General features: G+C 39.8%; 1 protein-coding gene across 3 annotated transcripts in view; it reads right to left on the reverse strand.

Annotated features, from left to right (window-relative positions):
• Positions 1-13,415, reverse strand: part of Tmem131 (transmembrane protein 131) — a 159,562-nt gene that overhangs the window by 39,053 nt on the left and 107,094 nt on the right. For all 3 annotated transcript variants that reach the window (XM_078028503.1, XM_005339599.4, XM_078028504.1), the window contains 9 exons: positions 12,670-12,820; positions 12,510-12,566; positions 11,554-11,615; positions 7,425-7,533; positions 4,207-4,315; positions 3,246-3,399; positions 2,982-3,152; positions 1,267-1,377; positions 1,047-1,181 (listed from right to left, as the gene is read on the reverse strand). In XM_078028503.1, coding sequence (XP_077884629.1) covers positions 1,047-1,181; positions 1,267-1,377; positions 2,982-3,152; positions 3,246-3,399; positions 4,207-4,315; positions 7,425-7,533; positions 11,554-11,615; positions 12,510-12,566; positions 12,670-12,820 — 1,059 coding nt within the window. The remainder of the gene's footprint in view (positions 1-1,046; positions 1,182-1,266; positions 1,378-2,981; positions 3,153-3,245; positions 3,400-4,206; positions 4,316-7,424; positions 7,534-11,553; positions 11,616-12,509; positions 12,567-12,669; positions 12,821-13,415) is intronic.

A 13,415-nucleotide genomic window follows, 5' to 3' on the forward strand; every position in this document is an offset into this window, starting at 1 on the left:
GTGGGGAATCAGCTGACCTCTAGTCCTCACACACACCAGTCACACTGGACGACGAGTCACACCACAGCCAGACCTCCCTGTACAACACCCCACAATAACGCCCATCCTTTAACGTCCATCTACCACATTTATTGCATGGGCCACTGAGGACATGGCTGCCACCCAGGGCGGGTGTGGTCCTTTTGCTCAGAGTTCCTCCTTCAGCACCTCTGTTCCTTTATGGCCAGAGGGAGTGAGGGCCGGAGCAGAGGGACCCAGCCTTCCACGAGCCCTTCCATCACATTAGTGAAGGGCAGAGGTGGATTCAGATTCAGGTTCTGAATGCAGCTCTGCAATGTCTTCACAGCTGCTGAGACTGGGTCATATCAACACAAATCCAAGGCATCCCAGGGAAGTTCGTTAACAACTCTGTGCATAAGGACATTAAACTTTCCTTTTGTAAAAGTGCCCCAAGAACTTCTATTCCAGCCTGCACATAAAGTACCTGAGGCTCCTTCTCACAGAAGGTGATTCTATTGATTCTTTTATCAATAGGCACAAACTCCAGATCCCCTTTTCAGCAGTGGTGAGGGTGAGACTGGTTTTCTTGTTTAGAGCTGCACATGCTTATGATGCAGAAAAAAAGTCAAGGGAAGATTCTCAGAGGGACCAAACAATGTCTGCCTCACAGCTACTCCCTTCTAGTCTGGGCAGAAACACTGCTAATTGAAGATACCTCTTTCAACATTCAGGACTCTCCCCCAGTAAATTTGACAAAGGGTTAGTTTAGAACCCATGAGGATGTCTTCTGTAATGACACCTGTGTTATAGAAAGATGAATTTTGCTTGCTCTACAAGTTTGTATGACAAGGTAGAGCTCAACCCCTTTGGGATTCAGTGCCCTAATCAGAACAGGGAAGGGCTGAAGCAGATTACCTACCAGGGCCTTTCAATGTCAAATAACCAATGCTAAAATTATTAGCTGAGGTATGTGACATGGCAATGGTCTTTATCTGTGGTTTAGACATCCACTTTAGTTTAAGGAAATAAGAAGAAGGCTTACTTACTGATGACTGGTCTGATAAAGAGGATTTTTCCAATTCTGGAAGGTTTGAAATTATTGTAGTTCTATTGCCTCTTTCTGTAGCTACAAGTTCTATGGACAAACCATCTCCTATGATATGCCAACTTTTTATAGCCAGCTTAAAAAAGAAAATACGAAAGTGATTATTTCAACATAAGCATAAAATCCTTAAATCTGATTTAGAATAAAGACAATTTTTTTACCTCAATTGGATTGCTGTTTATAATTGCAAATAAAATATTACTTGCTTCTGTAGCACTCAGAACTCCAAAATCTATGAAGCGTTCTTCTATTTTGGGGGGCAATACAAAGTACTGGAAAGTAATTAAAAAACTGGATTAAACACAAAACCACCATTATGCGACAGAATGTTACCAACAGGAAGTGACTGTATAAGACATACTACAGTGTCTACATATACATACAGAAGCTCAAGGGCCAGGAGAGGTCAAGTGCAGCCCCTGGGGACGAGGCAAAAAGTCTGTGGTCTCAGTAGGCACTGTGACTACAAGTAGGTAATCATTCCAACAGTCACTGAAGGAATCATATTCAAACAAAGGGGGAACGTCCAGCAGCCTGTCCTCCCAGAGGCCACTGACTTCTGGGAGGACAGGCTGCTGGACGATCCCCTTTGCTTGTATCTTTCCTAACAGTGTCACCTCTGATCTAGACTTCTTTCTTTCCTTGCTTATGTCCAGACAGCTTTGATTTTTTTTGTTCTGTTTCCTGTGTTGGAAGAGCTCTGTTCTGTCCTTCTGTTTTATTCCACTGCTCTCCTGATGCTATGCCTTCACCATCTTATTTTCTTTACTCTCTTTTTCTTTCCTTTGTCCTGGTATTTCCTGACTTTAGTCATCTTTTCCCTACAAATGTACCTCTTGGCCCTTCTTGTATTATTGTTTCCTACCTAGTATTTTTCTTCCATTTAGTTCCTTTTTAGAATCCCTACCATTAAAATGATTTAAAAGCAAAATTGAGAGAAAGCAGCATGCAGAAAAGATATAAGTTGACATTATGACTAGAGGAATCAACTATATTATGGGGAGAGAGTAGTCAATTGTAATCCAAAAATATTTCTTAAAAATTCCAGAAAGAAACAATTTCTAAGTTTTCAACTATGTACCATTCTAAGTAGTGCGATGAAATCCTGTGCTGGCTTGTCTGGGTGTGAGCGATCCCTCTGTCCAGCGTATCCATGCTGTATATGTGATCTGTCTATTAGTCACTTTGCTGTCCTGGTTATTAAATCAACTGTTTTGGTGTTACACTGACTGTTTTCAAGGACCTTACTGTACTTAGAGACCCAAGTGCAAGGGTGGTGACAACAACAGTGATGGCAGCATTTCAGATACACCAGGAGAAGCTGGTGTATCTGAAATGTCAAAATAATGCTTTTAATCACAGCATATTGTTTTAAAAATTCTATTTTACTATTTGTTATTCTTGTCACTCTCTCTTAACTGTATCTAATCTATAAATTAAATGTAACCACATGCATGTGTGTTTGTGTGTGTGTATATATGTAAGAAAACTCATCATATACAACTGGCTCTCCCAGGGACTTCATGGGTTTTGCACAAGTACTATGCCATTTTACATAAGGGACTTTAGCATCTGTGAATTTTGTTATCTTCAAGGGATTCTGGGACCACTCTCCCATCAGATACTGAAGGATGACAATATGGGATTCAATGCCATCCTTGGCTTCATGCATTCCCCGAGGGTCTTGGAACACATCCTCCATGGATAAAGGCAGAGGAGACTCCTCATACTGTACTGTTCTATACTGACTAGGAAGGAATTATAAAGCATAGATAATAGCAAAACATAAGAGAATGCAACACAAATGCCTAATGAGATCTGAAAACACAAAAGACAGCTGGGAAGTTTATATTTTAAAGGTCAATAACATACTTACATCTAAAAAGCCTGTGTAAACCCGCACAGGTAAATGAAATTTAGAAGCATTGGTAATAAGTAAAATGTTGTTATCTATGTGCATGGATGATGTGGATGGCATAAAAACCAGGGTAAAAATGTATCCTGATTCATTAGGAAGAATTAAGACTGGTTTGCTGAAGTTGTGAACCTAGGAAATGAGGGAAGAGGAAAAAAACAGAAGTGTTAGAATCATCTAGTTGGCAGAGCAGCAAGATAAAAGCCTGAAGAGTCCTGGACGTACTTTAAACATTGTTTTGGCTTCTTCTGGCAGCAGCACATCATGTATGAGGATTGCAAAACTGAAAGTGTTAGTAAGGTAGACTGGCCTCTCCACAGGGTCAGCAGGACTGTCTCGGATGTGAAATAATGTTGCAGCATGATCAAATCCCAAATAGCTATGTGAAGAAAACAGAAACAAAATAAATCATTTTCATTTCCATGTGTTAATTTAAAATCTAAGTTCGTTTGTTGTGGGTAGTAATTTACATTTAGTATTAAGGACTACATGTTATTTAATGACTCACCACATGATTTAAAACAAATTGGCTTGCAAAATATTGAAATGTAATAAAAAGAACTATTCTTTAATGAATCATATCAATCAAACAGTAAGAATCAAAAATGTACCAAAAGGCTTTAATCTAACTTTGAAAAAAATCATGCTTATCACTGAAATTGCAATCAGCTTTGTTAAAATGAACAACTATAAGTTGTATATTGAACTTGGTTGCAGTTAGTAAGAAAATGAATTACATGTTACTGTCCATTTATAAAAGGTTACAGTTCTAGAAGTACTTATGAGTTTATAAAGGAACATAAATGATTGTTTCAAGTATTGTAATACTTCTGTAATATGTTTCAAAAGGAATGACAGGACTATGGTTCAAATAATTTAAACATTGAAAAAACCCCACAGATTCATGTTTGCATCACTGAACCTTCCTCTGAACAAAACCACATTATCCCACTTACCTTTTTCTTCTAAGAAAGTAATAAATAAAATATAGAAGGTTCTCCTTTATAGCTGAAGTTGTTCTTTTCAACAAATAATCTGGGTATGATTTTTGCTAAGGTTACTTAGTAGGAAAACAGAATGTGCTGATTAGCAACAAGTTATAAAGCTTATTTTTAAGAGAAACCCAACCATCTAGAATTTCTGTTTGATACAGTATTTCAAGTTTAGAGAAACTCTAGATACTCACCCATCTAAAACTTCTGCTTGATATGGTATTTCAAGTTTAGAATAACTCTTTTCCTTTGCTTTAACAGTTATTTTCCCAGAAAATTGAGATGGTTTTTTTGCCCTTGAAGCTAAAAGGAAGCATAAGAAATAATCTGTCACCTCTTAACTATCAGAGTATGAGCGATTTTATGTAGACTGACAAACTGGGGAGGAAAAAAGTGAGCTTTCAAATTGTCAAACAGAATCCGTTTAAACAATCACATTTATTTTTTTTCAAATAAAACAGGGAAAATGTTCTTGTACTCTTTTTTCTGGTAATGAGCTAAGGAGATGAGGAATTAGCAAGTGAACATGCTACCGTGGAAAAGCTCAGTCTGTGCCACTTCTCTGCAGCCACAGGCCTGGCCCTCCTCCCAGGGCAGTGCCTCTCAGGCGCCGCACTGGGATCATTCTTACTCTTTGCTGTGGTGCTGCCTGGTGCTCTGAAGGATGTCCATCGGCATGCAGGGCCTCTACCTGCTGGATGTCAGTTGCACCCCTTCAGCGGAGACAACCCAAAATGTCTCTAGGTGTCGCCAAGAGTCACCTACTAAGAACTGCTGGTTTACAGCTATTCTAAGAGAGAATGGGCAGAACCCGTGCGGCCAGAGTCCTGCTATAAAAACCAACTAAGCAGCGGGGTGCAAGCAAAGGTCAAGAGGAGAGCTCTGACTCCCTGCATCAACCAGCCCTCGAGGAGCAGAAGTGGAGACAAACCCTCTCCCATGGGTCACATTCTCCTCATTGATGAAGTGATATCTGTAGGTTCTGTGGCAGTTTGGAATAGTTCGACCTGGAATTAGACAGTGGACCCAATGTGGGTACCCAAAGATGTTTCTTTCAAAGCATACAAAGCATCTGATGTTTAACCTTCTGCCCTTTAAAGTCTTCCAGGCACACTTCCGACATGAGAAGAATGTGTCTGTCTATGAGTGTGGCAATGTGTCATCAACTTCAGACAAAATAAAGAACAAAGAAGGGGTATTTGATGGATGATGACTCTAGATTTTTTAAATTTCCATTAAGCCTCTTACTGCTTTCTGTTTGCTAGGTGAGCATTTCGGGATGTTTTAAAATTTTCACTATTTGTTCAGATATAAGGCTGATTACAAGGGCCATTAGGCATTTCAGAGTGTCATGTCACTATAAATGGTCAAAAATCTCAAGAAAATTCAGTTAAAAAATCCTATGAGTGACTTTTTTTGGGGTACTGAGGATGGAACCCAGGAGCACTTGACCACTGAGCCCCATCCCCAGCCCTACTTTGTATTTTATTAGAGGTAGGGTCTCAGTGAGTTGCTCAGCGCCTCACTAAATTGCTAATTCTGAACTCAGGATCCTCCTGCCTCTGCCTCCTGTGCCACTGGTATTACAGGCGTACACCACCATGCCCGGCCCTAAAACTGACTTTTGATGAGCAAGATACTTGATAAGTGAACACTGTAGAGGTCACACATCTAATGCTCATTTTGAAAATGTTAAACATTAAATATAAAACACATTCCCTGACAGACTTCCACAGCAGTCTCATAGAAGTATTTTGGGTTGACACCTGGTCTTTTCCCATCATATTGAAAACAACTTTTAAGAAAGGCATTTGTTTTTAAAGATCCTTTCCCTTTGTATATTATTTTACATAATTTCTTTAAGAAACTTTAGGGCTGGGATGATGCTTGGTGCAGCATGTGCCTAGCTCACGGGAACCCCGAGCTCCATTCCCAGGACTACAAAAAAAAACAACACAGCAAAATCCAAACAGAGAAGAAACACTTTAAGTGTGTGATGTCCGAAGAGCCAACACTAAGGACACTGCATTTAATGCAGACATCTGCTGGGGGGTCAAGAAGGCACTCGAGAAGGAACTCTTTGCCCTTGCCAGCCAAACTGAGGGGAACCATGTGGCAGGACTGTGGCCAGCATGCACTCCCCTGTTCCTTGGGCTTATGACAAGAGCAGATCCTCTGTGTTCTCAGGGCTCCAGAATTACTACATGCCACTCTTTTCTCTGCAGAGCCTATGTCCCCGCAGATGAAGACACCAGTGGTGAGGGATGGGCTCTCTCTGCAGACAGAAGACCACTTACCACAGACTTGCCAGTGAGGCGCCCACACCTCCCATGGCGCTGCCTGCTGACGTGCTATGGACAGTAGGATCCTATTTAATCTGGATCCCTGGGATTCTCCCTGAGCTGAGGGATAAGTTTTGCGGGAGTGTGCAGCCTATGTCCTTGCCCCAGATCCTCCCTGGAACCTTCAGCGGGTGAGGAACAGCCCTGATGCTCTCACAGACACTGCGCAGAACATGCCAGGCCCTGAGACCCTGCGGACCAACTACTCTCATCCAACAGGGCCTGAGCAGATGTGGCTTCATCTCAAGGCCAAAGCTGAAGCTGATGGCTCTCACTCACGTGGGTCCCTGGGAGAAAACCCTGTCCACAGTTTTTTTTTTTTTTGGTGTGTGTGTGTGTGTGTGACCAGGATTGAACCTAGACCTTGTGCATGCTAGGCAAACACTCTACCAACTGAGCTATGTCCAGAGTTTTAATTCTTAAAAAATACAAATATAGTTCAGCAGCATGAAATCACTATTTAAAATATTCTGTGATAGCAAACTCAATATATGGCTAGTAGAGTGGACAAGACTGAATTTAAAAATGCTATAAAATGTGAAAGTCTAGGTTGAATTAATATTTCAAATGACAAAACATATTCCATGTTTAAAATAATAGCTAATTTGATGATTCTACCATAGACTTTGATCCTAGCTTCAGCAGGACTATTTGCTTTGTTTATAAAAGCTAACATATAAAAATGTTACAAAGAACATTTTGCTCTCAAATTTAAACATGTTTCAGAAATTTAAATACTTATCCCTTAATGACAAAAACAAATGGCATCATAATTAAGCCACATTATAATAGATATACCTGATTAGCCTGTTATGAAATATGCCAATCCTAATGTATTTGCTAATGTTTTTCTATTGCTAATACTGACTTAGCTTTATGGAGTTATGGCATTTTCTTTTGTGAATTAATCAGATGAGAGTTCAAAACGATTTAAGAAAAAACAACCTAAGCAATCATTTAAAAATCCGTATATTAAAACAGCCTAGATTTCTATATTAACATGTCAACACATGTGCTTTCTAGTTTATCAAAGTACCACCATTATTAAAGAGAAAAAAGTGAATGCTTACCATCAAAACTAATGCTTGCAACCTTGGTGTATTTACTTTCAGAAGCTTTTAATGTAATTGGTTTAAAATGTACTGTTACGGCATCATTTTGTGGTGTAGGGCGAACACTCTGTAAGGAAAAAAAAAAACAACACATATGGTATTAGTTTGGTCTAATGCACTGCTCTATACTGGAACATATGCTAGAAAAGTAAAGCAGAATCGAAATCTGAGGTTTAACCTCTGCAGACCCTTTAAATGGATTAGACCAAACTGGTAACAGTAGCATCTTTATGAAACAATCTGATGACCTGAAGAAAAAAAGCATGACACGTGAGTAAATGGAAGAATTTGAAGACAAACTCAAACACTGAGTCTGAGTATATAAACTAAAAGTATTTATTTCTCAAATGAAGGCTTAATTTATATATCAGAGGTGACACAGAAATAACTTTTGATAGGGTTCTTCTTAAGAAAATCCACGGCACAAACGAAACATCCAACTGTCTAAAGAAGAATGAGCGTGAGCGAGTAGCTGGTGCCCCGTGTGCAGAAGGCACACCCAACTGCTCGGGCGTCTTCTCTTCCTCTCCAGGGCCCGCCGTGTGACTAAGGCCCTCTGCTGTTGAGGGGCAGGGCTGAGCTACCAGACAATAGGAATATTGAGACTTAGAAAACCAGACCTTTCTTTTCAAAAAACTAAACCTAAAGTAGCAAAACACCAGTGAAAACTTATATTTTAAGAGGATTTTATAGTAGTTATTTTGATCATCCTCATTGACACAAAGTCTTCCAATTTGAAGTGACTTTAAACTTTCCACCCCTTCTCTGTTTTACTGATGAAGAGCACCTTGCCACTTGAAGAGACCTTCCATAGGTGGGCACCATTGGGCAGAACCAAATCAAGTGTCCTCACTGGCCCTGGGCCCCTTGCCTGATGTCCTGTTGCACAAACATATTCATGAACCTGGTGGTCTTGCACACAAGCCTTGATCGAAATTCTTCCTTCACAACCTTGCCTAGTGTGCGCAGAGCCCTGGGTTCAACCCCTAGTATGACAAAACAAACATCCCTCCCCAAAACACAAAACAAAACAAAACAAAAAAACTTCCTCTTTGGGCTCTAGGTATTTGCTGAATTCTCAGGGGCTTAATGAACTTGGTGTCAAAGGCCATCAGGAAGAAAGCTGTTCTTTTTTGTGAAACTCACAGGTGAACCTGAAAACTACAGGTGCAGGCAGATCCAGCAGGTCACCAGGTCTTTCCCGTGGCCCCTGCCCACCCTTCTCAGCTCACTTACTAAGGAGAAGTCTGCTTGCCCTGAACATCAAAGGATAGTCCCCTGAAGGCACAATAAGCATCTAAGGAGTGTGGAGAAAGAGACCTGTCCCTTTTGCCACAGTCTGCCGCCACAGGGAATCCAGGTGATTCCACAGTGATTACTGCTCCTATGTCACTTTGTGCAGCAAGGTGTCCTGAGTGGCTCCGCCCTTGCCTGTGCAGTAGTTCTCAGCTTCTGGCCAGGACTTGGCATCTTAACTCTCCTCTTCTGCTCTGAGAAGACTTCTCATTTGCCTTTGAAACTCAGACTAGGGCTGGGAGTTGAACGATTCATTCATAACAATATCTTTATTTATTAATAAGTTTGCTGTTGTTAGCAACCATTTTAAATACAAATCTCCTCATTCCTGGGAGGGTACAGAGCAGTCTGAACTGTAAGATAAACTACAAATGGGAGGAAGCTTGACTCTGCTACTCCACCACACTAACACTTCCAAGAGAAGGGGGCAGACAGGCCCCTTGCAATCCCCTGGTGCCAGAAGCGCCAGCCTGAGGAGACTGCCATGTGCTCAGGCTACTTCCTCCCATGTCCAAACAGCCAAGGGGACTGGGGCAAATATTTTCTACTTATCTACAAAAACTTTGTGATTCAATTAATTTTGCCAATTTGAGGTCAAGGTTAGTTAGAGGTGACCTTGGTGAGCAGCTCTGCTGTTCCTGGAGGAATCCTGCAGGTCTGGCTCCTCATTCCTTCACCTGGGCTATAGACCACGAAACCGCAGCGGAACCATCATGCTCTAATGGCAATCGGTTCAGTAACACCCACAGCCCTTTTTGAATGTTACAGACTGTGCAAAACCATGCCAGAAATAACTAAGTAATGGTTTTGCTAAAACACAGTCACTGTAAGTAGGAAAAGCTTGGAAGAGTTGATGAAAATGTTTTGCTCACATAAAACACACTATTTTAAGATTTTCCATAACAGAGGTTGAATTTTACATGCATTATTATTATTACCTTAAAATAGAGTACACTAATAAGCATTCAAGGGCAACTCGTTTATACAAATGGCTTCAATTGTTTATTCATTATCATTATCATTAAAAACAAACTATAATCAGTTAAAACCCATTTTCTAAGAAACAAAACCAAAGCAAAACAAAACATCCAAATTTGTAAGTAGTGGGTTTACTCTGGTGGCTTACTGTGAAAAAACAATACAAAAGCATTCCCTTGTAATACACAAATTCGTAATAACAACCTGTGTTATTGTCAGTCACTAACTGCTGCTTACTCAAAGATGATCAAAAAGTGGAGAAAACATGGCAAGATTCCCAGGAGAGGCAGCTTGTACAGGCTCTAAATATAGTCTCTGCCTTTTCTCAAGATATTCAGACCCAATTAAAGCTCAGTAACTCTCAAGTGAGTCTCAAGAGTCCAGGACATTCTGAAATGACTTACAAAAAAAGCACGTGAGCAAACAAGAACAATAACCTTTCAGTATACAACAACTGTGCTTTGAACAATCTATGCACAAACTCACTAAAGCATATACCAAGCTGACACTGGCAAAACTAATAAGTCAATCTGTGACTTCTGTATACCAATTAGCAAGGAAACCTCATGCAAACATTCCTTCGAAGACATGTCAGGCAAACTTATTCTGTCACTCAGACAGCATCAATGTTTTGGAAATATTGAGGAAACCCACTTTTTCAGAGGTGTTATTACAGATGTTAAGAGAACTTAAAGTGGGCAGGCATCCTGTCCAGTAACAGGCGAGGAACTTATATTTGGAATCACCTGCATTAATAATCCTATATTTAGAAAGACTACAGTATTTAAACAAGGACAGAATTCCCTTAAGGGGAATTAAATGAGAATAGAAATAAATCTAGCATTTAAGTACTGTCTAGCTGATCCTAAAAGTTGTAAATATTTGTGAAATGGAAGAAGGCAGGAGGAACCCTTCTAAAAGGGTTCTGCAGTCTCTGAGCAAGGTATATTATATAGAAAAAGTGGAAATGAATAGGAAAATCCTTAAGAAGCTCTGCACTCGGCTTCCACTGTGGCAGCTTACCCTGTGGCTGACGTGGATGGACAAAGTCACTTAAGTATCAAGCCCACGTGACCAATCTTTTAAACAGAGTTTCCTGAATTTAGGAAACTAAATTTTGAGCTTCAGCACAAGTCATAACAACACTGCTCGGCTTTCCTTCTCCACTATTCCCTATGTGTCTTGGGGACCTTCTCAGGGAGAGAGGCCATGAGCTACAGCAAAATTTGATGCCTCTGTTTTCTTCTGGCTAAACCTGTTCCATGGCATGCACCCCAATTCCATTAGAAGGCATAAAAGTCACCTGTTCTGTGCATGTGTGTGGAGGGAAGAGAGGACCCTGGTTTATGGTGTGCAATGGCTGTGAATTGGGAAGGGTGGCTATGACTGACGTGGACAGCACTCTACCATCACCTACATCAACTCTCAGCTTCATTGCTCTTTCCTACTAACCTGAATCTCCCCTGCCCCTCGTTACTCCCCCAGATCTCAAGCCCAACAACCAAAGCTAATGGAATGCTTGCAACCTGCCTTCCCTCCGCACGAACACAGATCCAGGATTTCAGTCCACAGGCCTTTACTACAGTTCTGCCTGAACAGGAGCCTGGGGAGCCCAGCCTGGACAAGATGGCCACCTTCCACCTTCCCGGCCTCCTTCCGGCCTGGGGCAACAGAGGCAGACCAGCTTTCTACCAGTCACCAGCCACCACAAAGCCACCACAAAAGAGGATTCTTTTGAGCAGGGACTTAATTATGCTTAACCCTGTCAGGTGTTTAAAACAAAGAAAACATAAACTAAGAAGTAAAAACTTACAGTTATTGGTACATCTTTTGTTCCTGAATTTAATAAATGAAGATTTAAAACTTTTGGCAGATCTGTTAAAAAGAAAAGAAACAGTGTGCTTCAGAGCAAGTTAAGAATCCTTACCATATAAGACATCAAACTAAAGCTCTTTTAGAATATGAACTATAATGATAATCGTGTTACTAAAACAATCATCATATGGACCTGTGTGTTACAAGAACTGCCCCCTCTTAAACAACCAGACAAAAAAGCAAATCAAAACAAAACAAAATCTAGAACATAATTTTTATTAGATTCAGATACTGATATTTTTTGGTTTTCCAGCAAAGCATAATGAAGCAAATTAGTAATGTACAATGGGAAATTATCACATTAAAAGCAACTCTAATTTTCAAAAATATGGTCTTCAATCTTAAATAACTAAATTTTAATTACATATGATTCAAATAAATCCCCAATTACAAGTACTCTTCTTTTTTCCTTAATAAAAAAATTTATTTGGTTGTTTTCAATTTTAAAATTTGAAGTCTTTCTCTGACCATACTGGATAAATTTTTAACATTATGTCACTACAATGAGACTGAATAATTCATATTTAACCAAATATACAGAAGAAAAATCTTTTGGCTTCCTTTATTTTAGTATTAGGAAAAAAAAAAATCAGCATAATGGCACGGGTGAGGCAGCGGGGTAAGACCCATCTTCCATCCGGAGGTTGCAGCAGGCGATGCCTAGCTTTCCCACTGGTGAGCACTGCTACCCTCAAGAGGAATGAGATGAAACTTGTGAATGCTATGAGTCCACAAAAGGAGATTTTTTTTTTTTTTTTTTTTAACAAGACCACTCAACTCAGTGGTAAATAACTTTCAAAGCTGAATTACAAAGTACAGAACAGCCATTAGGCACTAAATCCCATTCAGGACTTATTATTATTATTATTATTATTATTATTATTATTATTTTACCTTGTGTTCGTAGTGTACCAAAATCTAACATTTCAGTTGAGGAATAAATTCCAGGAGCTTGGAAAAAAAAAAAAAGTAAACAATTACCTTTCACTTTGCCAGAGTAAGATGTACCAAAAAGAAAACAAATGAACATGCCATTTTTCTGTTTTCCACTAACCTGTTGTAACTTCAACCTCCACGGGAAGAATGATAAACTCTGTGCTGTCAGAGGCATTGGTCTTTATTCTGATGAAGGCTGTGTGATTATCTGCTTCTCTGGATGAAAAACTGGCTCTCATTACTCCTTTGGTTTCATAAGGAGGAATTTCCTGATAAGCAGAGAGCACAGTATTTGAAATGTCGCAAACCTACCTTGTTTTACTGATTTAGATCACATTGACTGAAGGATGCATTAATATTTTATGTATCTACTAAGAAAAAAATACACTGACAATGAAATATGCTACTAGAGCCGGGCATTCAGCTCAGGGGTACAGCTCTTGCCTAGCAGGGGCAAGGTCCTGGGTTCAACCCTCAGCTTTGCAACAAACATTAAAATAAATAAAGCGAGTTTTACTGCAGTGGTCCCCACTGGTTATCCCAGCTTCTTAGATTGCAGGTTTGAGGCCAGCCTAGGCAATAAAGTGAGATACTGTCTCAAAATAAAAATTTTAAAAGGGTTGGGGATATAAGCCCCTGGGTTCAACATCTAGTATGACCAAAATAAAACCCTTAAATTTCTCATGAACACGTCAAACTAGTTGTAACATGGGCTTCAATTGTGGAGAATGTTAGAATGTGAAAACAAACAAACAAACAAAAAAACAACAACAACACAAAAATAACACTTAGAACTCACAAAATATGGGATGTAAAGTGAGAAAAGTAAGAGTCAAATGATCTGAAAAGAATTTAAAGTTGCAA

This window comes from Ictidomys tridecemlineatus, chromosome 12 (assembly GCF_052094955.1).
Source record: "Ictidomys tridecemlineatus isolate mIctTri1 chromosome 12, mIctTri1.hap1, whole genome shotgun sequence".
In the NCBI taxonomy this organism is placed as follows: Eukaryota; Metazoa; Chordata; class Mammalia; order Rodentia; family Sciuridae; genus Ictidomys; species Ictidomys tridecemlineatus.